Source organism: Ictidomys tridecemlineatus, chromosome 4, assembly GCF_052094955.1.
Source record: "Ictidomys tridecemlineatus isolate mIctTri1 chromosome 4, mIctTri1.hap1, whole genome shotgun sequence".
NCBI classification, from domain to species: domain Eukaryota; kingdom Metazoa; phylum Chordata; class Mammalia; order Rodentia; family Sciuridae; genus Ictidomys; species Ictidomys tridecemlineatus.
Genome location: NC_135480.1, coordinates 177,007,180 through 177,029,190, shown reverse-complemented (window position 1 = coordinate 177,029,190; position 22,011 = coordinate 177,007,180). Strand labels below are relative to the sequence as shown.

The 22,011-nt window shown below is 45.5% G+C and overlaps 1 protein-coding gene and 1 long non-coding RNA gene across 5 annotated transcripts in view; one reads left to right on the top strand and one right to left on the bottom strand.

Annotated features, from left to right (window-relative positions):
• The window catches only part of LOC144377313 (uncharacterized), a 57,400-nt gene extending 35,885 nt beyond the window's left edge, over positions 1-21,515 (top strand). The window contains exons 3-4 of the long non-coding RNA XR_013438185.1: positions 7,132-7,217; positions 20,907-21,515. This is a non-coding gene — a long non-coding RNA (uncharacterized LOC144377313). The remainder of the gene's footprint in view (positions 1-7,131; positions 7,218-20,906) is intronic.
• The window catches only part of Ccdc180 (coiled-coil domain containing 180), a 62,942-nt gene that overhangs the window by 15,427 nt on the left and 25,504 nt on the right, over positions 1-22,011 (bottom strand). For 2 of the 4 annotated variants that reach the window (XR_005734021.2, XM_040286070.2), the window contains exons 19-31: positions 20,770-21,002; positions 17,263-17,438; positions 15,762-15,942; positions 14,749-14,895; positions 12,583-12,727; positions 12,301-12,417; positions 9,840-9,938; positions 8,079-8,198; positions 6,294-6,463; positions 6,026-6,078; positions 5,829-5,907; positions 4,130-4,207; positions 180-246 (exon numbers count right to left, since the gene is read on the bottom strand). Coding sequence is in view for 3 of the 4 variants with exons in the window: in XM_040286070.2 (XP_040142004.2) it covers positions 180-246; positions 4,130-4,207; positions 5,829-5,907; positions 6,026-6,078; positions 6,294-6,463; positions 8,079-8,198; positions 9,840-9,938; positions 12,301-12,417; positions 12,583-12,727; positions 14,749-14,895; positions 15,762-15,942; positions 17,263-17,438; positions 20,770-21,002 (1,665 nt within the window). In the remaining variant the exon portion in view is untranslated. Of the gene's footprint in view, positions 1-179; positions 247-3,318; positions 3,531-4,129; positions 4,208-5,828; positions 5,908-6,025; positions 6,079-6,293; positions 6,464-8,078; positions 8,199-9,839; positions 9,939-12,300; positions 12,418-12,582; positions 12,728-14,748; positions 14,896-15,761; positions 15,943-17,262; positions 17,439-20,769; positions 21,003-22,011 lie in introns of those variants that run through there. The other 2 variants (XM_040286072.2, XM_078047846.1) reach the window with 2 other exon arrangements.

Below are 22,011 nucleotides of genomic sequence, written 5' to 3'. Positions count from 1 at the left end.
AAATGGGCCTGGGTGGGGGTCGGACCCAGGAGGTTACAGAAGCTGGGGAGGTCAAGAGGAGGGTGAAATCCTCTCGTCATTTTCCCCTGAGTTCCTTTCGATCAGCAGACTGCAAAAGGCAAAGGCAGCTGGGGACACGCTTCCTGGATGGGCACCAGGTAGTGAGCAGTGGCCCTCACCTCCACAACGGTCAGCAGATAGTGGTTGCTCTCCCAGAGAAGGGTCAGGATGATCCCTTTAAAATGCCTGCAACACACAGAGGCAGACCCCTGAGGTTCCTTGTCTAAAGATACCAACATGGACGAACCAAATCAGCACAGCATTTGGAATGCTCTGTTTGGGCCCTGGGCCTCCTTGCAATTAATTCATCACTACTGCCCTGGGAACTTCTCCTGATTCCTCTCCAAGAGCACCTGCATGTTTCTTCTTGGTCGTATTTGTTCCTGTTCTTTCTCAGATCCCAGGTCAGTGCCAGTTCCTAACCCGAGTGCTAATACTTTCAGAGTGTGCTTCAGTTCTGAAGGTGGATTCAGGATTGATTTGTTTGTCTGGCTGATTGAATTCCATCTCTCCCAGCAGACTGGGAATTCTACTAGGCATTTAAAGTACGAACTGAGAGGCTATTAGGCAGAAAAAGCTCAGTATCTGGGGTTCCTACATTAGCAAGCCACAACCCAACTCAGTAAGAATAGTCATACATAGTCTAGAAAAATAAAATCTAAGTTTAATCAGTCAGAAATAGCCTACTCATTTCTGGTGGGGGAATGATCAAGTTTAGCTGATCAAATATTTTCTTTGCCTTGCCTCCTGTAAAAGCTTTCCCCTGCCACCCACCTTGGTGGAGCCCTGAACCACTCGGCAGTCTGATGCTGCCCGATTTGTGCATCGCTGTCTGTTCAAATAAACCTGTTAATATTTTAATGAGTCTGAGTTTATCTTTTGATAGAGAACATGGACTGTGGTTGTCTGTCTCTGTTGACCATGGAATCCCAGTGCAAGGGCAGTGCCTGCACCTGTCAGGGCCTCAGTGTTGCTTGAAAGAAGAAAGAATGATGACTTACAGATAGTAATCAAATGACCAGGACTTCCTGTAGGACCAAATGTTGACCTGCTCTCTCTAGTCACTAGGCCCACATGTGTACACCAGGGCTTTATAAGCAAATTTTCACAGACCCAATGGATGTTCCTGCCCAGTTAGGTCAACGATTGTGAAAGTAAGTGAGATAAAGGATGGATGCACTAGAATTACACGTAACTGCAGGTCACTAATGTTTCTCATCTGTATAAAGTTGTCATAGTGACACGTATGAATATATCACTGCCAATTTCTACAATATAAGTATATGGGTAATTTGATCTTTCATTTTAAAATCCACTCATTATACTTAAAGAAAATTAGAAATATATCGAAAAACAAGGGGAAAATCCATCCCAACATTTTAGTGAATTTCCTTCGGCTGATTTTATTTAAAATCAGTCCTAATTGGGTTTATGAGTGTTTCAAATTCTGTTCTGTTCACTTATTGAACAGTAAGTGTCCCCATTCTGTGAAATCATCTTAAGTGGCTGTGGAACACCACCAAGTATATATGCATCACAGTTTGCAGTCCTCTAATTTTGAAATTTTAGCTCCGCCCCCTTTTTCAATTGGCATAAAAAAATGCTGCATGTGGGCTGGGTTGTGGCTCAGTGGTAGAGTAGTTGCCTAGTATGTGCGAGGCCCTGGGTTCGATTCTCAGCACCACAAATAAATAAAAAAAATCAAGTCCATTGACAACTAAAAAAAAATGCTGCATGAGATATCTTCAGGCAAGGAGTTTCTCCTCATGGTGGAATGATTTCCTTGGGAGAAAGGCCTGAAGATTTGTATAAAGGCATGTCTTAATGGCTTCCATTAGATTTTGCCAAATTGATTTCTGGAAAGATACTGTGCTGTTGACTCCCTACCGTCAGTGCAAGGGAAGAACCACTTTACCCCCTGGAAGCTTCCACAAAAATCCATTTGTGTATTAGCAACTCTAGTTGATGTGTGGGGATGTGTGGGGACTTGCTTCCCTTTCATTGCTTAGCATCCCAGTGAGGCTGTGTTTCTTCACGTTTGTTCCTAGTTGTTTCTTCTTTGGGGCCAGGTATCTTCAAATCTACCCTCATCCCTACTGAATTCTCCCTCTCTCTCTTTCTTTGGTACTTAACATTGAATCCTGGGGTGCTCTACATTCCCAGCGCTTTTTACTTTTTTTTTTTTTTTTTTTTGAGATAGAGTCTCACTAAGATGCTGAGGCTGGCCTGGAACTTGTAATCCTCTTGCCTCAGCCTCCTGAGTCACTGGGATTACAGGCATGTGCCAATATGCCTAGCTCATACTGAGTTCCGGAGGTTTCCTTAGCAATTTACTTGGGGGTAGGGGAAGAGGGTGATGTATTTATTTGCTTTTCTTTTTCCTTTGGCAAATTTCCCATATGTTGAGATTTTTATTAGTGCTTCTCAGGGTGCCAATCCTGTGTTTCTGAAGGGAGCCCTGCCTGGGACCCATGGGAACTCACTAGCTCTTATCCACAGCTCTAAGAGGAGGGTTCTCTTCTACCTACTCTGCGGTTGGAAAGACTGAAGCTTGTGGAGAAGTCACTTAACCAGGGTCCTAGTGTGGGGATACAAACAGGATTAGTCTGATTCTATTTTATGAACAACTGACTATTGTACTAGGACAGGGAAATCTCTCCATTTTTAGAGACTTAATGAATACTCATTTTTTTCTATTTGACCTAGGATTTTTTAAAATCTGCAGTGTATTTATATTATGGAATACTATTGGGTCATACATGTACTATGTATGGTACATGTGACAACTTGGAAGGGTCTTGATGAGGATTGAATGTATTTCCCAAAGTTCATATGCTAGAAACCTAATCCTCAGTGCAATGGTACTGAGAAGTGGGACCATCAAGAGATAGTAGGTCATAAGGGCTCTGCCCTCTGGAATAGATTAATGGTGGCATTGTGGGAGTGGGCTACTTATCATAGGAATGGGTTCCTGAGAAAAGAATTATTTCAGTCCCCTTCCTCTCCTCTCTCACTCCTGCTCCCTATACTCTCTTGCCCTTCCACCTCCTGCCATGGAATGATGCAGTGAGAAGGCCCTCACCAGATCAGGTCAACCTTGAACTTCCCAACCTCCAGAACTGTAAGAAGCAAACCTCTGTTCTTGATAAATTATCCAGTCTCAGGTATTCGGTTAGAGCAAATCAAATGGACCAAGACATATCTCAAGGGCATTATGCTGAGGCCAAAAAGCCATTCTGAAAAGGTTGAATGCTGCATAAATTTATTTATATGATATCCTGTAAAGTGACAAAATTATAGGGATGGAGAACAGATTCCTGGTTCTTGGGGTTGGGACGGTGAGGGGAAGTGGGTCAGGGGTGGCACATGAAGAGTAGCAAGAAAGAGATCTTTGTGCAGATGAAATAATTCTGTGTCTTGATGATGGTGGTGGGTGCAGGAATCTATACATGTGATCAAATGACAGAGATCTATAAAAGACAGAGAGTCAAGGTTGTAATGGTACAGAAATGTCCTTGGTGTATGGGCACAGGGCAGCTCTAGCAGCTGACTTGCAGGCAGTTCCTGGGTCACTTGGTGTAGCAGCATCCTTCTTTGCATGGTTCGCCAGCTTCAGTCCCCTGGGCGAAAGAGCTGACACAGGTGGGCCGTGCCATACTGATCATGGGGGATAGAGGCTCCAGGGTGGAGCTTGAATTTCTCTAAAGACTTTTAACTTTCCAAACTTAATAATATGCTCGTTTTTGTTTGAAATGAAGCCGTTGTTTTAATCAATGACAGTAAAGGAAAGGAGAAGAGGTGGGTAGCATTGAAAAAATTACTAAAAAATACCCCAAACCTGAAAGGTGTCTGCTGCCTGGCCACCATAAAATGCTGAGCTGGAAAATGTAAAATTTTGGTGACATGTCTCTCAGTAAACTTCAGGGAATGGGTTGAGACAAACTGACCTTGACCTTCAACTGGCCCCTCCCCTTCCTCTTCCTTTTTATCGGCCTCCCCCTTCTCTTTCTTATTTTTCTTTTCCTCTGACAAATTAAATGGAATTAAAGGGAACTGTGTCAATACTTACTTGGTTGATGGAGGAGACCTGTCCCCCAGCACCAGGAACTTTCTGTCATTTCTGTTGGGCTTGGAATGACGGCTGATGCTGTAGGACAAAGGTGCATGAGTTGTCTGCAGTCTGGGGACAGACAAAAGGCAGGTCTGTGCCTCCGGAGCCCTTCCTGGGGTGCTGGAAGTGCTGGACCAGCCTGTGGGCAGGCTGGCTCATTTCTGGGGCTGAGCTTTTCAAGATAATTCTCTACTTTTCAATTGCTCTGAACACAACCTGATTTGGGGGCAAGGCCTTTACCAATAAGGCCCAGGCAAGACCACTAAGAGAGGCAAGGGGCAAAGGGTCATGGACCCAGAAATTTGCATCCTCCCTTCCCTGAGGTGAGAATCCAAAGAAAAACAGGTTGAGCCTCACAGTGAGACCTTCAGGTTAGCACATAAATATACGATATGGCTAGTTACACTTGAGTTTCATATAAGCAACGAGTAATTTTTAGTATATGTAAGGTCCCATGCAATATTTGTGACATACTCATACTGAAAATTAAGTATTATTGATCTGAAATTTAAATTAAGCTCTGCACCCATATGGGCTTTATTTTAAAACCTCTCAGAGACTGAATATACAAATAGATGATGGCTGGATCACATATATATATAAAAAAAAAAAAGGATCTCTCACCCACCCATAGCTGCAGCAACCTGCCCAGGAAATCAGCCCTTTGCCTACAATAAACAGCCCGAAGGTGGTCAGCTGCAAGTCAGAATTGCAGCAAGTCAGGGTGCTATCTCCAGTGACAGCCCAGGAAGCTAAACGATACCTGCTATAACAATAGGCCGCAAGTGGCCAAGACCAAATCTGTACCCGACCAAACACCCAGGACGCCCTGCTTTCTGCTGACAGCTTCTGACTTCTCTATGCCAACAGCCCCCCGCCAGGCACATGTGCAGCCTTCCCTGTTTTACACTGTAAGGCTTCCGGCTCCCCTGGCTGCCCTTGAGTCTGCCATGTTGCACTTGCCGGTGGCCAGTTCCTGCTGTCGCCAGCTCCTCAACAGTAGCCTCTGCTGTGCTCACTTGTTTGGTGTCTGTCCACACACTGCAGACACCATGCAAGTTTATAAAGACTCAGAAATTTGGGTCTGAGGTCAAGGTAAAACTCTCACTTTCTCAAAGCCAAGGATGAAGTCAGGGCTTAAAAAAGATCCAAAAATTTGGCTGAGTCACTTGGCTTCTGTTATCCACCTTTCAAAAGTCTGTGTGTGGGAGCTGGTGGTCAGAGACTCAGTCTAATGAACACTACAGGGTCTCATTGACAGGGCACATGGCCAAGGTACCAAGGCCTAGGATTCCTGCACCTTTGTAGGAAAACTATGTAGCCATGGCTCTGACTTTCCCTCTTGTTAACTATGACCCTGCATGATGGCAGGGCCAGAATCTGCCCCTGTCCCATGGACACCTACCACCCAACTCCACACATTTCTCTAGGTTTGAGGTGTGTGGGAGCCATGTCTCCCTCTACAGGGCGAACTCAAGTCTGACCAAAGGCAGTGTCAGGACAGTTTCTGTCCATGCCGGGACCCATGGTGTCCCAGAGCATGAGCTCCAGTGGAAGTTCTAAGAGTCTGGGACAATGACAGGATGGGCTCTGGCCTTTATCTGGGGGCTCAGACGAGGGCCTGAGAAGGGAAGATTCCGGGCAGCTGTGTCCCTACCTTGCTGCTGAGGTGGCACTGGCACTGTGCAAGGACTTCTTTATAAAGTTTTCCTGCTGGAACCGAGGGTGCTTCAAGACTTTGGGTGACAAGTGCCCAGAACAAGAGCAGAGGACAGGAGATGAAGATGGGCCACAGATGCAACCAGCTTCCCCTCCGCCAGCTGTCCCAAGACCCACGGGTCTGTCTGCCTTTACCTGTCTGTGACCGATCTTTCTCACACTGGTGAATTGACTTTATGTCAGGAACTCTGAAACCAAAGGAAATGACATGAGCTTTTCCAAGTGACAAGAGGACAGCTCTGGCAACACCCCAGTCAGTCCTCCATAGGTTCCATCATGAGCTCAGGAGTTCAGATGAGGAAATGAGGCTCCCAGGGGTGAGCTCCCATGGGAACCCCCGACTTCAGTAGCCCAAGACAACCCCTGGGAGCTCAGAGCCAGAGGCTGTGGCATAGGCACTCACTGCAGGATCTTCTTGATCACCATCACAGCGGGGTCTTCAATCATGGCCTTCCCTAAGCGGCTCGGCTGTGCAAAGGATTCAGGGGCGACCGGGCCCAACTTGGCCTCCTCCTCTGGGATCTCTGAAATCTGGAAGTCACTCTCCTCCTCTGCGTCGGTCGTGACACTGTCCTGTGGGCCAGTAAAATGGCTGAGTGTGTGGAGACCAGTCCGGGTGCCATGGCGGTAGCAGGCTGATTCACACTGTTGCCACCTGGTCCAAGAGGTGGCTGGAGGCAACTTGGCGGCCCCTGGAGCCTGTTTTCACACCTATCAAAGGGTGGTGGTCCCTCCCTCACTCACTCACTCACTCATGCCTTTAGAAATGCTTTCTGAATGCCTGCTCTCCACAAGGCTCTGCCAGTATCCTGGGGACACAGAAGTGCAAAAGTCACCAAGGGTCCTGCCTTTATGGAGCTTACAGTTTAGGCACACTTAAGACAAATAAATGCTTAGTCAAAATTGGGACCAGTGCTCTGTAGGAAAAGCTCTAGCATCTTCTGTGAGATGGAGTGCGACCTGCATGGCTGGCGGAACAAATGGGCGAGGAAGTGAAAGAAGGCAAGGCTGATCCAGGGCCCAGTTCAGAACAAGGGTGGAAGCAGTACCCACAGCGAGCACTCAGTTCTTTTTTTTTTAATACCTTAAATTTTATTTATTTATTTTTAAGTGGTGCTGAGGCTTGAACCCAGGGCCTCATACGTGCTAGGCAAGTGCTCTACCTCTGAGCCCCAGCCCCAGTCCTGCAAGCACTCAGTTCTTCTGTTCTTCGTTTTACTCCAAATCTCCTCTCCCACCAGCCCCCTGAAGGAAGGACCCAGGCTGGACCCTTGGAGCCTCTGTCGTGCCAGGCACAGTAACAGAGCAAATGGATGGTTAGCACAGGGTAAGTAAAGCTTCCCACGGATGGAAGGGTGGCAGAGCTGGGCAGCGTGAGTCCCTGAGGCACTCTGGTCTTGCAGCATTCAGCTCTGTGACCTCCCCTGGCTGATGGCTGGGTGCTCCTTGGGTCACATCCTCATGGGAGGTGAGCAAAAGCTCTGCAATCACAGAGCTTACCGTCTCAGGCAGAGAGCCCCTGTCCTGGAGACCTTGCCACATGCTCTGTGGGCTCATGGGGAAGTGGAAGGTGTTACAGGGCAGAAGACCCCCCCACCCAGATCAGAGGGTGAGAAGATTTTATGGCAAGTGATATCTAGGCGGGGGGACGGGAGAGGGTTGGAGGGGACACAGAGGCTGTTCTGTGTATCCTGTTAAAGGGTATGGACTTGACTCTGAGGGCAGGGGAGTGACACAGCAGACCAGCTCTTCTGATGTTTGGTCTGGTTGCAGGTCAGGAAATGGATGATATGGGGATATGGGAGGACACGTCTGGCCTGATGGGCAAAAGACAGGGGTTTGGATGAGATGGTGGGGTGAGACTGGAGAAGCTGGTAGCTGTTCATGGTGTGGGTTGAAAGGAAGTGGCTGAGGCTGGCATGGGACTGGCCCAAGAGCCTATGCACAGGCTAATTTGAGGGGCCTGATAGAGATAGGTGGTGATGCCAGGAGGTGAGGGGTCTCCTAAGACACCAGTGCAAGGAAGTGACCCATTTGGTACTGGAACTCTTATCAGACTTCACGGCATGTCACCTTTCCACACCATCCTATAAATCCAGGGGAGGTCTGGGAGGTGCCATTAAGGCCTGCAGGGCTCCTGGGAACTGGGACGACAGCTCACCACCCCACCACCCCCTGCCACACCTACCACATAGATGTCCTGAGACACTGACACCATGGCCAGGCTGCAGTTGAGGTACTTAATCCTCTGGCTCAGTTGTTCTTTCCAAGTTCTGACAAAACCCAGGAGGTCTTCGGCGGTCACCGTCTAGAGGGAACACGGGAGACCAAGGCTCTAAGGAGGCAGCCTGCGGAGGGCAGGTGGGTTCCACTGGCACCGCAGGGACAGGGCTGGGCTGGGCTCTCAGGTGGCTGCACTGGGGTAGCAAATCCTTTACTGATGGGACCTGGAGAGCTCTGTCCCTGCCATAGGTTCAACTCTGGGCAAGGGATTTAAACTTGCTTGACTCAGTCTCCACCTAAGATAGGGACGTCATGGAATGTTCTCTGGGGTGTCCTTTAGCTCTGCAGTTCTATGTTTAGAAGGAAACATTTAGTCCAGTTGTAGAAGTGGGCAGGAGGGCAGACTGGCCATCTCCATGGCAACATCTAACAGGCATCCCCCTTGAAGCAGCACCCTGCAGGTGCACAGGGATGCGCCCTCAGCCATCTTCACCTCACTACATACCCAAGGCCTCCTAACTACTCCTAATTACTGCTACATAGACGATACTTCTCCATCAACACAGAAACACCTACACACCCAAGCTTGTTCTTTCCACCTGGCCAGGAGGCTGGATAAACCCCCTTGACACCCTGATAGGAGAGGAAATGTGAGAGACTAAACCATTTTCTGCAGAGAGGCAGAGCTTGCCCTAAAGAACCCGTGGAAAGGTCGTGGCAGGTTAACCCGTTCTCCTCAGTGGGTGGGCTTATAAGGAAGCCCAGGCAAGCCCTGGGCAAACTACAGGAAGCACTTTGCTCACTTAGCTCATCGTGTGGGTTGTGCAGTGCAAGTTAGCTCAGCAGATGTGCAGAAACACGCGTGATTGTTCATAACAGGGTTGAGGTCTTGATAGAAAGTGAAAATAGAGGAACATTTATCCTGCACAGTATGCTCGAACTTTTGAACTTTTCTTAAGGCTCATGCATGACTGTGCAAGAATAAGCAGTACAGAGAGAAAAATCAATGTTCTTTCAGTAGGAACAACAACAGAACCACAACTCCCAGTCACTGAGATAGAGGAAAAGTGGCAGGAAAAGGTGAGGAGGAAGTCTCCCACTCAGGATCCTGACATGGGGGCCTCTGGTTCTGGTGGCATCTGGGGGAACTGCCAAGATGAGGTTCCTTGCATGACCAGGGCACATGTGCAATGGGGCACTTGTGGAAGGAGGACAAGCGTGGAGGTGTCCAAAGACCTGACCTGCTGATTAGGGACCAAGGGAATCTCAGAACCACACTGGGGCTAAACTTGGCTTTTTTTCAGACTTTTGTGGCTTAAATAAAGAGGATCAGCTGTGACCAAAAGAAAAATTGAAAGCTCAAATGAAAAATATTGATGGGAGGGCAGAGCCCTGCTTCTGTCATTCACTTGGGGCGAGGCTGAGTCTTCAATCTAAAGATGGATGCTTGGTGGCATCCACAGGGGGAGCAGGGCCCACAGAGCCAGACACAGGCTCCCACTGGACTCTGTGCATGTGCCTGGCTGGTCATGGGTGGGGATACCAGCTGAATTCTCTTCTTCTCCTGCCTTGGTTCCATCACAGGGATGATAGGAAGACTCAGCACACCACACCCTGCTTGTAATAGAGAAATCCTGTGCCCAGATTTAAGCTTATTTTTTTTTTAAATTTATGACTCTACCATAACACCTCGAATATTCCCAAGTAGAATCTAGCGAGCACTCACTGCCTTATCTCCCTTTGGGTCTCGACAAGTTTCTATTTGTTGTTGAAGCTGTTTCAGAGAAGAATTTAATCCATCTGCTTGCAAATTGGACTTTGCCACCTAGAAGAACAGAGGTTCCAAGATTTTGTTTCTAGAATACATATTGTGATTGGAAAAAAATGTTCAGCAAAGTATATCTGAGAAATTGATTAAGCACCAAAAATATAAAATATAAAAATATGAAACCATGGACAGTTATACCAGAAACCAGATCAAGACAAATTTTTTATTTAAAAAAATTTTAAAGAGTTTAACCTTTATTTTATTTATTTGTTTTTATGAAGTGCTGAGAATCAAACCCACACTAAGCAAGCACTTTACCACCCAGCTATAGCCCCAGCCCTGTTAAAAAAATTTTTTTCTAACAAAAAGATAAGGCTTAAATGAAACTGGAACCCCAGAGTGCAGCACCAGTCTGCACAAACCAGCAGAAGGCATAAAGAGCGTTGGGATGTCCAGGTTCTGACACCACGCTCCAACTCGCAGGAGGCACCCAAGGGCACAGGCTGAGTGTCCTGGGAGAGTGCCTCTCTCTCAGTCCTGGCATCCTGACAAAAAGGGAACACCATGCAAGTCCCCAAAGAAATACACAAGGGAAAGTGGCGGCACAGCCACAAGAGGGAAACCCTTCAAAAGGTGTTTATGAGGGACCTTTAAAGGGTACACAGCTTATGAAGTTGTATAATAGCCAACTTGGATACACCCCTACCTTATCACATAGGAAAGAGTCTTAACAATAAATCAAATTTTAAACAGGAGTTGTGACTCTGTGGTAGACTTATGGAATTATCATCTCCTGGGTGTATTTATTTGTTCTATATTTCTAATATTGTGCATGGTAGAAATGCATGTTACTTATGATACTTGTTACTAAAAACATAAGCCCCACATATGGTGAACAGCCTATTACCAGCTCAGAAAAGGAATCTGTGCCAACACCAGCAGGAAGTCCATTAGGAATGTGTCCCTTAAACAGGGCAGGGGTGCCCTGGCCCTTGGTCCTGTTCTCTAAAGCTGCACCCTCTCCACCACTTCTGGCAGGGGGACCTCCACCAAGGCCTGACTTCACTGAAGACTCACTCTTCACCAGGGAACATGAGCTTTGCAGACGTTAGCTCATTTACTGGGGCCACAATCTTACCAGTTACTTGTATGATTCCCACTCCTGGGGTGACAGGGACAGGAGGCTGGACTGCTTCACAGCCTGAGACCTCAGCCATTGCTTCTTTTACTGGAATGCACCTGTCATTCCCAGAAGATAGGCCTGTTCTTCTCAGCTCTGCTGGTCCTAGCCAATGGGTCCTCAAACACTGTTCCCTGAATGGTGTGCTGACCAAGGTGGCTGGTCCAGGCCCCTCATGTCCAATTCACCCATATCCCACCTTTTCCACAGCCTCTCAATTCTGGAATTGAGCATGTTCCTGCTGATACCTCATCCAGCCAAGGATAGTGATATTCTCAGTCTCAGCCTCATACCCCTGCCTCACACCTGCTCACTGCCAACTTTGGGAAGCTAGCAGGCAGGTGACCTTCCTCAAATGTGTTCCTGAGCACCCAGACCCATCTAACCCTCCTTGGCCCTTTGCCTGACCAGGACTCTGCTGACCTGCTGATCTTTCCAGCCTCAGCTCTCTATTCCCTTTCAATTCCATTTTTTTTTTTTTTTTGGTACTGGGAATTGAACTCAGGGGCACTTCACCCCTAAGCTACATTCCCAGCCTTTTTTTCATATTTTATTTAGAGACAGGGTCTCACTGGGTTGCTTAGGGCCTCGCTAAGTTGCTGAGGCTGACTTTCAACTTGCAATTCTCCTACCTCAGCCTCCGGAGCTGCTGGGATTACAGGCATGTGCCACTGCACCTGGTTCAATCTCACTGTGGTTGCACTTGGCACCAGCACGCCAGGGGACTTTTCCATCATGTCTCCAGTACATTCTGTTCTCCACTCTCCTGTCTGGCTTCCTCAAGTCTCAGGAAGCCCTACTTTCCCAGATTAGGTTCAATCCTCCCCTCTAAATTCCCACACCCGTCTTTCCCCTTTAGAGCATAAGGCTACAATCTCTGGTGCCAGTCAGACCTGAGTTCACATCTTGGCTCCACCATTAAGAGCTCCATCTTGCTGCCTAAGATGGAATTGCTCTATGCCTCAGCTGCTTTATCTCTAAAATGGGGATTAAAAACAGCACTTGCCTCCTAAGAGTTTTTGTGAAGACTATCACTGCTAATTAAAATGAGCCGATTAGCACAATGTATGGTGCACAATGACTCAGTGAATGGTAGGGGCTAAGATTTCATTTCTGCCTTCTCAATCGAAATGCAAGTCCATAGGACTGACACCACATGGCCTCCCCGTACCTGGGCAGTGCTCAGCATGCAGGTGTGTGCGATTGATACCCACTGCATGGACAATACATCTGTCCTACCTGGCACTTGATGTTCACTTGCAGATTTGTCATCAATCGCTGGATTTTCTCTATGAAAATAAGGTCCACAGACAGGTTATGGAACTTACTCTCAAATCTGTTGATGATATCATTGGCCTACAAAGAAAGCAGGGACTTGGTTAATCTGGAACTTTGAACTCTGGAAGAGGAGAGGACAGGCTAAATTATTGCTTAGGCAGAAACATAGCCCTTCCTTCACAGGTGACACCTGTGATGGGCTGTCCTGGAAGCCCATCTGGAGGGTAGGCAGGGCTCCCCCACCTGGTCCAGGTACTCGTTCTCCATCTTCTCCATGTTGACCATGATTAAACTTTCGACATATTCTATCCGGGCAGCTTCCTTCTCCAGACAATTACACAGTGAGTTCATTTCCTCAGGGGAAAAGTTGCCTCCCTCTGAAAACAATCTGAAAATAATTGGAGAGAAATAAAAGCCAACAATCAGACCTGAAAGTTCTACCCCATCCCAAACACTGGGGTAGATACACACTTTTTTTAATATTTATTTTTTAGTTGTAAGTGGACATACAGTATCTTTATTTCATTTTTTTTTAATGTGGTGCTGAGGATAGAACCCAGTGCCTCACATGTGCTAGGTGAGCATTCTATCACTGAGCCATGACCCCAGCCCAATACACACTTTTAATCTAGGTTTCAGATCAAAGGTGCAAGATCATGAAAAAATAAATGCAGGTGGCACAAGCACAGGAGGAGACACCTGTGACTGGAGCAGGCTTGCCACTTTTGTTGGTTGGTCAGATTGAGTACTCTTATAAGAAAACAAGATGCCATAAATGAGAACCAGAAAGACATTAGAGAACAGAAAACACTCCCCACAAAGACCTCAGATATTAGAATTTATCCTACAAAATTATAAATAATTAAGTGCAAGATTTTAAAGACCTTAAAAGAGAAACTTGAAAATATGAGCAGAGAGCTGCCAGTTTTGAAAAAAGACTCAAATAAAACTAGAAGTAGAAATTATACTAATTAAAATTAAAAACTCAGTGAAAACATTTATCAGGAGATTGAACACAGTTATAGAGGGCATCAGTGAATAGGAAGGACACTAAAAAGAAATAAGCAAGAATGAAGCTTTATAAAAGAGTGATAAAGCTACTCAGGATAGAGATGCATAACATGTCAAATGATAATTCTAGTTTTTGCAACTTTCCAAATTCTCTTTAAAAGCTCTATATTTATATTCATAAAAATGTTAATAATATTTAAATAAATGCAATCTTGCAAATGCCAACATGGAAGACACCTGCATGATTTGTTTGTAATGGAAGGGAACCACAAGTCAGCATGTGTACCAGGATTCTGATTCCATTTCTGTACAAAACTAGCAACCATTGCTTATGTATAACACATAGAAATTTTATATTTGGAAGGCTTCCATTTTTCACTTCTGTGTTTGATTATATTATAATGGGTAAAAAATGTTTAATTTCATAATAATAATAGGATTTTTTATAAAAAGAATATAACCAAGCTACAAATGTCAAAGACTAAATCCAGGATTATTTTCATATTGGAGCAAATTAAGATCATGGGGGAAAATATGGGGAAAGAATAATAATTAGGAAAATACAATCAAAACCACAATGTGATATTACCTTATATCCATTAAAATATCTACTATAAAAAAAATACCCATAAGTGTTAGTGAGGATGTAGAGAAATTGGAGCCTTTGTATATTACTAGTGGGAATGTAAAATGGGGCAGCTGCTGTGGAAAATAGTATGATGATTCCTTTAAAAATCGTGAAATTAAAAAAAAAATTAAGGAATTACCATCTGATCCAGTAGTTCCACTTCTGGCAAAATATAAAAGGTGGAAAGCAGAACTTCAAATAGATTGTACACCAATGTTCCTCAAATTCTTAATTCACAAGAGCCAAGAGGTAGAAACAACTCAAATTCCAACTGATAAACAACCGGATAAACAATATGTGGCATAAATACATAATGGAATATTATTCAACCTTGAAAAGAAAATTTTGATATGTGATACAACATAGGCAAAACTTGAAGGTGCTATGTGTGCTAGTGAGATATACCGGACGCGAAAGGACACATACTGCATGATTCCCCTTTACATGAGGTACCTGGAGTAGTCAAATCAACAGAAATGGAAGGTCAAATGCTGGTGGCCCAATGTTCAGGGAAGGGAATGAGGAGTTCATGTTTAAACTGTGACTAACAGAGTTTCAGTCTTGTGAAGGTAAAAAGTTCTAGAGGTGGCTGGTGGTGACAGTTGCACAACAATGCATTTAATGCCAATGAAGGTTCATTTTAAAATGGTCAACATGGCAAACTTTAAGTTACACATATTTTGGCACGCTAAAAAGTTAAGGGAGTCACAAGATCACCTCCCCACAGGGCAGCTCTGATGGCCAGCAGGGGCCCTGATGCTGGCTCCCACCTGCAGTGCTTGATGTAGTCAATGTTGGTGAAACGGAGTTTGCCCAGACTCTCCTCCAAGTACTGCCGGAAGCTGCGCAGGGACACCTGGATGACATCCACATAGCTAAGCAGCTCCTGGTGCAGTGTGCTGTTGAGAATGGCCAGCCTGCGGGGACAGAGAAGGGGCAGGTGGAGACGGTGACCAGCCTGGGAGATGTGGTGATGTCCTGGGCGTGGGTGGGCACCCTGGGATGCTGCTCGAGCTCCACCCAGCGCCCAGCTGTGGAGCCACCAAACCACGCCCAGCTTCTCTGATTCACAAAGGGGCGCTAGGAAGGATTCCCAAATGCCCCATGTATGCAGGACATAGCGTGTCACTCTGGGGAGCACAGGGCTTTCCCTTCTTCCCTCTGACCTCTGTCAGCAAACCAGTCAAAGAATCCCAGCCCTTCCAGTCCAGCGACTCTCTGACCTGCTCTATCACAGCTCCTTTACGGCTCCCCTACTCCACGCTCTCTCAAAAGACCAACCCGCCGGTGTCCTCTTTATAAAAACCACCAGAACTCACTGCCCTTTGACAGCTCAGACACCTGCCAAGGTCCTTCCTGTGATCTGACTGAGGCCACCGTCTCACATCCCCGAGTGGCCTTCCTGGAGCCCCTTGCTCTGCCCTGACCATAGCCCTACTTCTGGCCAGTGCTGCTTTTCTGGAGAACTCAGCCCTTCCCCCCTTTTTCCATCCTAAGCCAGGGTGCCTCCTGCCCCTGACTCTCTCACAGGGTAATGGTCTTTCCCGCCATTGACATTTCAGGGCATGTGTCGGCACCTGGCGTGCTACTGTGTGTATGCGCCTCTCCTGTCCCTGGCTGCTCACTGCCCCCACCACCCGATGTTGTCCAGGGTTCAACTCTGAATCTTAGGAGGAGATCAGCTCAGAAGCAGGACCCTGAGTGCCTCCTGCCCCCTTTCAAGCAGCAGCCTGGCTGGGCTTCTAGAGCCAGGCAGCTGGGAGGGAGAATCACAGCTCCTTACTTTTGGCTTTTGGTGGCATTCAAAAAGATGTACTCCATGTCGTAGATCTTGCGGCGGAAGTTTTTGCTCCGCGTGTTTAGCTCTTCTTGGAACTGGCAGAACATCAGCCTCTCCTTCTTGAGCGTCTCTGTCACTCCAGCGCAGTGTCTGTCCAACCGCTCTTGGTGAAGCAAGAGCTCAGCTGCAAGAGGATGAGGACATGAGGATGAGGATGGGGTCCTCTGGGACCTGAGCCACCTCTTCGCTTTCCTTTCATGGAGCAGTGTCCACAGGCTGCCTCTCCCAGGGCAATCTAGGTCCCTTGCCCTGCCACAGTTGCCCTCACCAGGGTTCAGGCTGGAAATGGGCACTGATCTCAGAGAGGTCACTGGAGCTCTCACTGGAGAGGAGCTCTGCTGGGCCAGGAAACGGGAGCTCCCAGCTTCGGGGGAACAAGGCTGGGAGATGGAGGATCCCGAGGAGCATCCTGGCAACAGGGGGATGGAGGACTGTTCTAGGTGAGCGAGTCTGTAGGGAACACAATACAAAGCCAGGCAGTCTGGGTTTGTTCCTTGACACCAGTGGATACTCAAGTCCAGTCAGTCCAAATTCAAACTGGCCTCCAAGGTGGAATAGGAAGAACTGGACTGGACTTTCACTCCTCTGGGCAGCAGGGTTTGGAAGGTATTGGGTCAGGGATCTCTGCTAGCTCTGAAGGGCTATAGTGAACCTTGGAATATGATTCAAGTGAAAAACCATCAGGGTTCACTAAAGGATCCTACTAGAATTGTGTTTCCCCATTTAAAAAGTCCACCACATAAGAAAGAACTGGCATTTCTTTTTAAGTATGTTAAATGATAAGGGGGAAAGAAGGGCCACCACATTTTGGAGGCTGTAACATGCTTACAACTCCTCGCTATACCATTTTAGGAGGCTTAATTACCACCTCCAACACTCTTTTCTGCAGATGAGGGAGAAGACAGGTCAAGTAACCTGGCCAGAGTCACACAGGCAAAGGAAATTGACCCTAAGAATTCTAATTCCTAAGCTATGGACTTGTCTCTAGAACATTCACCATGCAGGTGTGTAACTGATCTGAAATCCAAGAGCTATAACAGAACAACACTCTTCATTTTAGCCTCTGATACCCTTTGGAAGGAAGGAAGGAAGGAAGGAAGGAAGGAAGGAAGGAAGGAAGGAAGGAAGGAAGGAAGGGAGGGAGGGGGAAAGAAATAGATGATAAAAAAAATCTTGAGGGGCTGGGGGAGCAGCTCGGTGGTAGAATGCTTGCCCAGGGCACATAGGCTCTGGGTTCTGTCCCCCCAAATGAGAAAAAATCAACTTGAATGGGGGATTCTGAGCACCCCCTTTCTTTTCAAGCCTGGGAGGTCCACGGCCCCATGCATGTCTTCCCTGATGTGAGGAAACATCCTAAGTGTTACATGGGGCAAAGTGGGACAGTTAACAAACCCGGGGCCACAGGAGAGCAGACACTCTAGAGGGGTCTGGGGACAGTTCACACCTGCCCTGACATTGTGGATGTCCTTCTCAATGTGCTGGAGTCTTGGCTGGTGCAGGTGCAGTTGCAGCTCCAGCTCTGAATCCAACTCATCAATCTTGGAGGCCACGATGACCCGGGCATTGAGGGCACATTGATCAAACCACTTCTCTAGGTGCTCAAAGAAGCCAGTTCGAAGTCTGAGGGAGCAAACAGCAAGGTCAGCCCTCCCAGCATCATGACCAGTAAGAGACTTTTCCATTTGGAGACCCGATGCTGCCCTCATTTTATTTCCCAATTACCTCCTATCTCAGTGTGTGGAGGCACCATCATTTACTCAGTTGCTGGAGGACTTCAGATGGTTTCAAACCTTTCGTTCTTATCAGATGATGAATAACCTTGTACATATGTCAAGTGAAGAGGCAACTCTATAGGATAAATTCCCTGAACTAGAATTGCTGGATCAGAGATTAAAATACATTTGTGGTTCTGGTTGCTATGGCTGAACTGTATTTCCACCAGCAAGAAATAATAGTTCCTGTTTCTCCACAGCCTCAGTGTGTATTGTCAAAATTCTGAATTTGACCAATTTTGTCATAGTTTGATTGAGACTGAGCATATGTCTATGCAGTTTGATGACATCATTTCTTTTTCTGTATGATATCCTTTCATATCTTTTGCTCATTTCTCTATTATGTAGCTGTTCTTTATTTTAAAAAAATAATAATTTCTAGGTGAGGCCAGTTCACTGTGATGTGAATTATAAATATTGTTTCTCAGTTTATCATTTTTTCTTTAAAAAATGTACTGTGTTTTTTCGAACACAGACCGTTAAGATACCAGTTCTCCCAAAATTTATCTGCTGATTCAATGCAATAGCAAGAAAAAAAATCTCAGCAGGTATCTTCTTATGGAAACGGATGAGCTGATTCTAAAATTTATATAAAAATAGAAGGGTCAAGAATTGTGAAGACAACCTCGGAGCAGAACAAAGTTGGAGGACTTAAGCTACCAGATATTAAGACCTCGTATAAAGCTATAGTAATCAGGCAGTTTGGGAGTCATTGTGGAAAGACAGACACAGAGAAATAGAGAAGAGGCATGGTGGACAGTAGGGGAGAGCACAGTCTCTCTGCGAAGGACCAGGGTCAACTGGTTCTCCATAGGGGAAAGAAAAGAATTTCCACTCCTGCACCATAAAAAGATCAGTTCCCAGAGACTTTAGATCTAAATATGGAAGTTTAAAATAATAACATCTCTAGTTTATAACATTGGAGAATCTTTTCATGACCTTGGGGCAAGCAAAGATCTCACATAGAGGACCAAGGTAAACTAATAAAAAAATGAATAAATTGGATTTTATTTAAGATAAGAATTTCTGTTCACCAAAAGATGCCTTTAGGGGCTAGAGTTGTGTCTTAGAGGTAGACTGTTCACCTAGCATGTGCGAGGTCCTGAGTTCGATCCTCAGCACCACATAAAAAATAAAATAAAGGTACTGTGTCCAACTACAACTAAAACGAATTTTTTTTAAAAAAAAATACATCTTTAAAAACAGTAAGAAATTATATAAAAGACAAATACAGAGATATCTAACAAACTCCCATAAATTAATAAGAAAAAGGACAGACAACCCATCACAAAGAATATAAACAAGATTTCATTAGGCATTTCATAAAAAAAAATAATCAGATGGCCAACAAGTGTACAAAAAGGTGCATAACATCATGACTCACCAGGAAAATGCAAACTGAACCAACAATGAGATGCCACTACAATTATGCCAGAAGGAATAAAATAAAAACCACTGGCAATATCAACTGTTGTTGAGGGTGTGCAGCAAGTGGAACTCTCACATGTTGTTTGTTTAAAATTGTAAAACTGTTAGGACCACTTTCAAAAGCTCTTGATGGCAACCTTTGGGCCATGTCTCCTAAAGATGGACCTACACATACCCCATGACTCAGGACTTTTCTCTATGAGTTATAAATGGAAATGTAGACACATGGTCACCAAAAAGACTTGAATGAGAATGTTCAGAGCAGCATTATTGGTATATCCTCAAATTGGAAAAGATCCAAATGTGCATCAGTGGACTGGATAAATAAAATGGATTAAAATGAATTGCATTTATAATGGGATACCACACAGAGATACAAAGTGGATTCTAGCCACATTCAAAGATATTATATGACTTTTATAAACATAAAGAAAGAAGCCTGGCATTTAAAAAAATGAGTTCTGAATGATTTCACCTACATAAAATTCCAAAGCAAGTAAAATGACCTCAGAAGTTAAAATATTTATCCTTGGGAAAGACAGGGCAGGACTGGAAATGGGCCCATTTGATGGCATCCTAGTGGGATGGTAACAGTTCTGCTTCTTGTGGGCTCTGGGTAACACGTGTGCTGTCATTGGACAATTTATTAAATGCTACACTTATGACTGCCACAGTTTCAGATTGATTATTCTTCAATATGCAGATTCCATCAGTTGGACACAGAACTTTTTCCTAGTTAGTTACAAGGTCAAATGGCACAGTGATTGGTGTCAGACTCTGGAATTAATAGGGTATAGATTTGTGTCTTGGATCTGACTGGGTTCCTATCATGGAGATCGTGACGAAATGACTAACTTTTATCTGTAAAACGGAGTTCATTACGGTCCCTCTCTCACAGTTGTTGAGGGAATTAAATATGCTCAGTAAATAATAGTTGTCAAGTGATCCCTGTTGATCTTTGTCGTATGGGCTCTGGAGAGGCAAGGCGAAGACCCGTGGTGGGCAGGATAACACTGGAGTCGAGACATTTTAGATATGAGGTGACCCTGAAGTACAGGAGAAAGAGCCTTAGGCCTGACTTTCCTCCTCCTGCTCCCAATCTCCAGCCTCTTGCCACCTGTGAATATGGGAGGTGGGCCAGGCGGGGGATCGTGAGCTGATTAGTCCCGCCTATGACATGGTGGAGGCGCAAGGACAATGGAAGTACCATTCAAAAGCCAAAGGCAAATTTCCACTTTTGATTCATTCAATGATACACCTACGATTGCCATACTTTCAGATTTGTTGTTCTTCTAGTACGAAGGCTCAGAAACTTGGGACTTAGAAGAGGTCACTCCTCAGTGGGGGGATTAGGGATCATTTCCTTATTCTTCATTGTTCTGTTTTCTGCCACGAGTTTGTCAAAGAATCAGTGTAAAATACCATACATGATCTATTCATACCTATGGTTTATATCTATAGAATTAAAACAAAAGAAGATGTACCAGAAACCCAGCAGCAACTTTCAGGGAAAACTGTTTTTGCGTAGGAGGCCCGGGCCCACAGAGCAGCCTGGGAGGGGTTGGGGACCACACTCACCTGGGAGGTCTGTGCCTGCAAATAATTTCCTGGACTTTCATCATGTTTTATTGTGTTTTCCTCAGTTACCTATATTTAATTTTTTTTCAGCTAAAGGTAATCTATTTTTTTTATATTAACCTGTGAATAAATCTCTGAGCAAGAGAATGAGAATCAAAGAGTTTTGTACTCACTGTTTCTTAATTTCTAAAATTAGTGTGGACGGAACTATCATTCTTTCTGTGAGCTCAGTGCAGAAAGTGTGGTCAAAGCGTGGTGTTGAGAAGGTGGAATGGGGCCTCCTATAACCCTCCTCTTCTTCTTCTTCCAGGGATACGAAGACAAAATATCTGTTCCCACTGGAGGTTGTGAAGGACTCCATGTCCTCGGAGGAGAACTCCTCCAGATAGTCTTCCTTGGCGTCACCCTAAAGAGGCAACAAGACTTCAGAATCCACATCATCCAAGGGACTTAAGGGTGCCAATCACCTGACGTGCAAGATTGTACACCTTTGGGCCAAATATATCTATAATTGCCTACCCTCCCGCCCACCCCCCCAATGTACACAGAGTGCTTTTAAAAATGAGAAGTTCCATATAAAAATCTGGGTTCCTGATTTCTCTTCAAATATCAGGAAATAGGTCAGCTCTGAGCCCAAGCCCACCCAGCATCCCCGGCGGGTGGAGCTATGACTGCTCTGTCTCCGCCAGGCTGCTCTGGTTGTGCACACCGCCGGGGTGAGCAGGAAGGGCTGAGTTCACCTGTACAGCTCAGAAGGGCAGAGAAAGACAGAAGCAAGGGAGGGAAGAAGAAAGCCAAGTTCAAGGGTGACTTCAGAGTGGGCTGCAGGGATGTAGGAGAGGAAGGTGCATTTTTAAAAATCATTGCTGTGATTGAAGAATTGAATTCCTGTTGACAACAATTAAAAGGAAAAAATACATATGTAGGGTTTTGTTTGGTTTTGTTTTAGTACTGGGACTTGAATCCAGTGGCGTTTTACCAACTGAACCACATCCCCAGTCCCTTTTATTTTGTATTTTGAGACAGAGTCTTGCTAAATTGCTGAGGCTGGCCTCAAACGTGCAATCAGCCTCAAGTCTCAGCCTCCCAATTCGCTGGGATTATAAGTGTGCAACCCTGGGCCCAGCACTTAATGTTTTTTGAAGGATTTATGTTTTGGGGGGATTGAACTCAGGGGCACTCGACCACTGAGCCACATCCCCAGCCCTATTTTGTATTTTATTTAGAGACAGGGTCTCACTGAGATGCCTAGCACCTTGCTTTTGCTAAAGCTGGCTTTGAACTTGAAATCCTCCTTCTTCAGCCTCTAGAGCTGCTGGGATTACAGGCTTGAACCACTGTGCCTGGCCCAGCACATATTTTTGTTTAGTTCTGTTTTAGTTTTATATATTCTCCCCACCTATTATTATTATTAT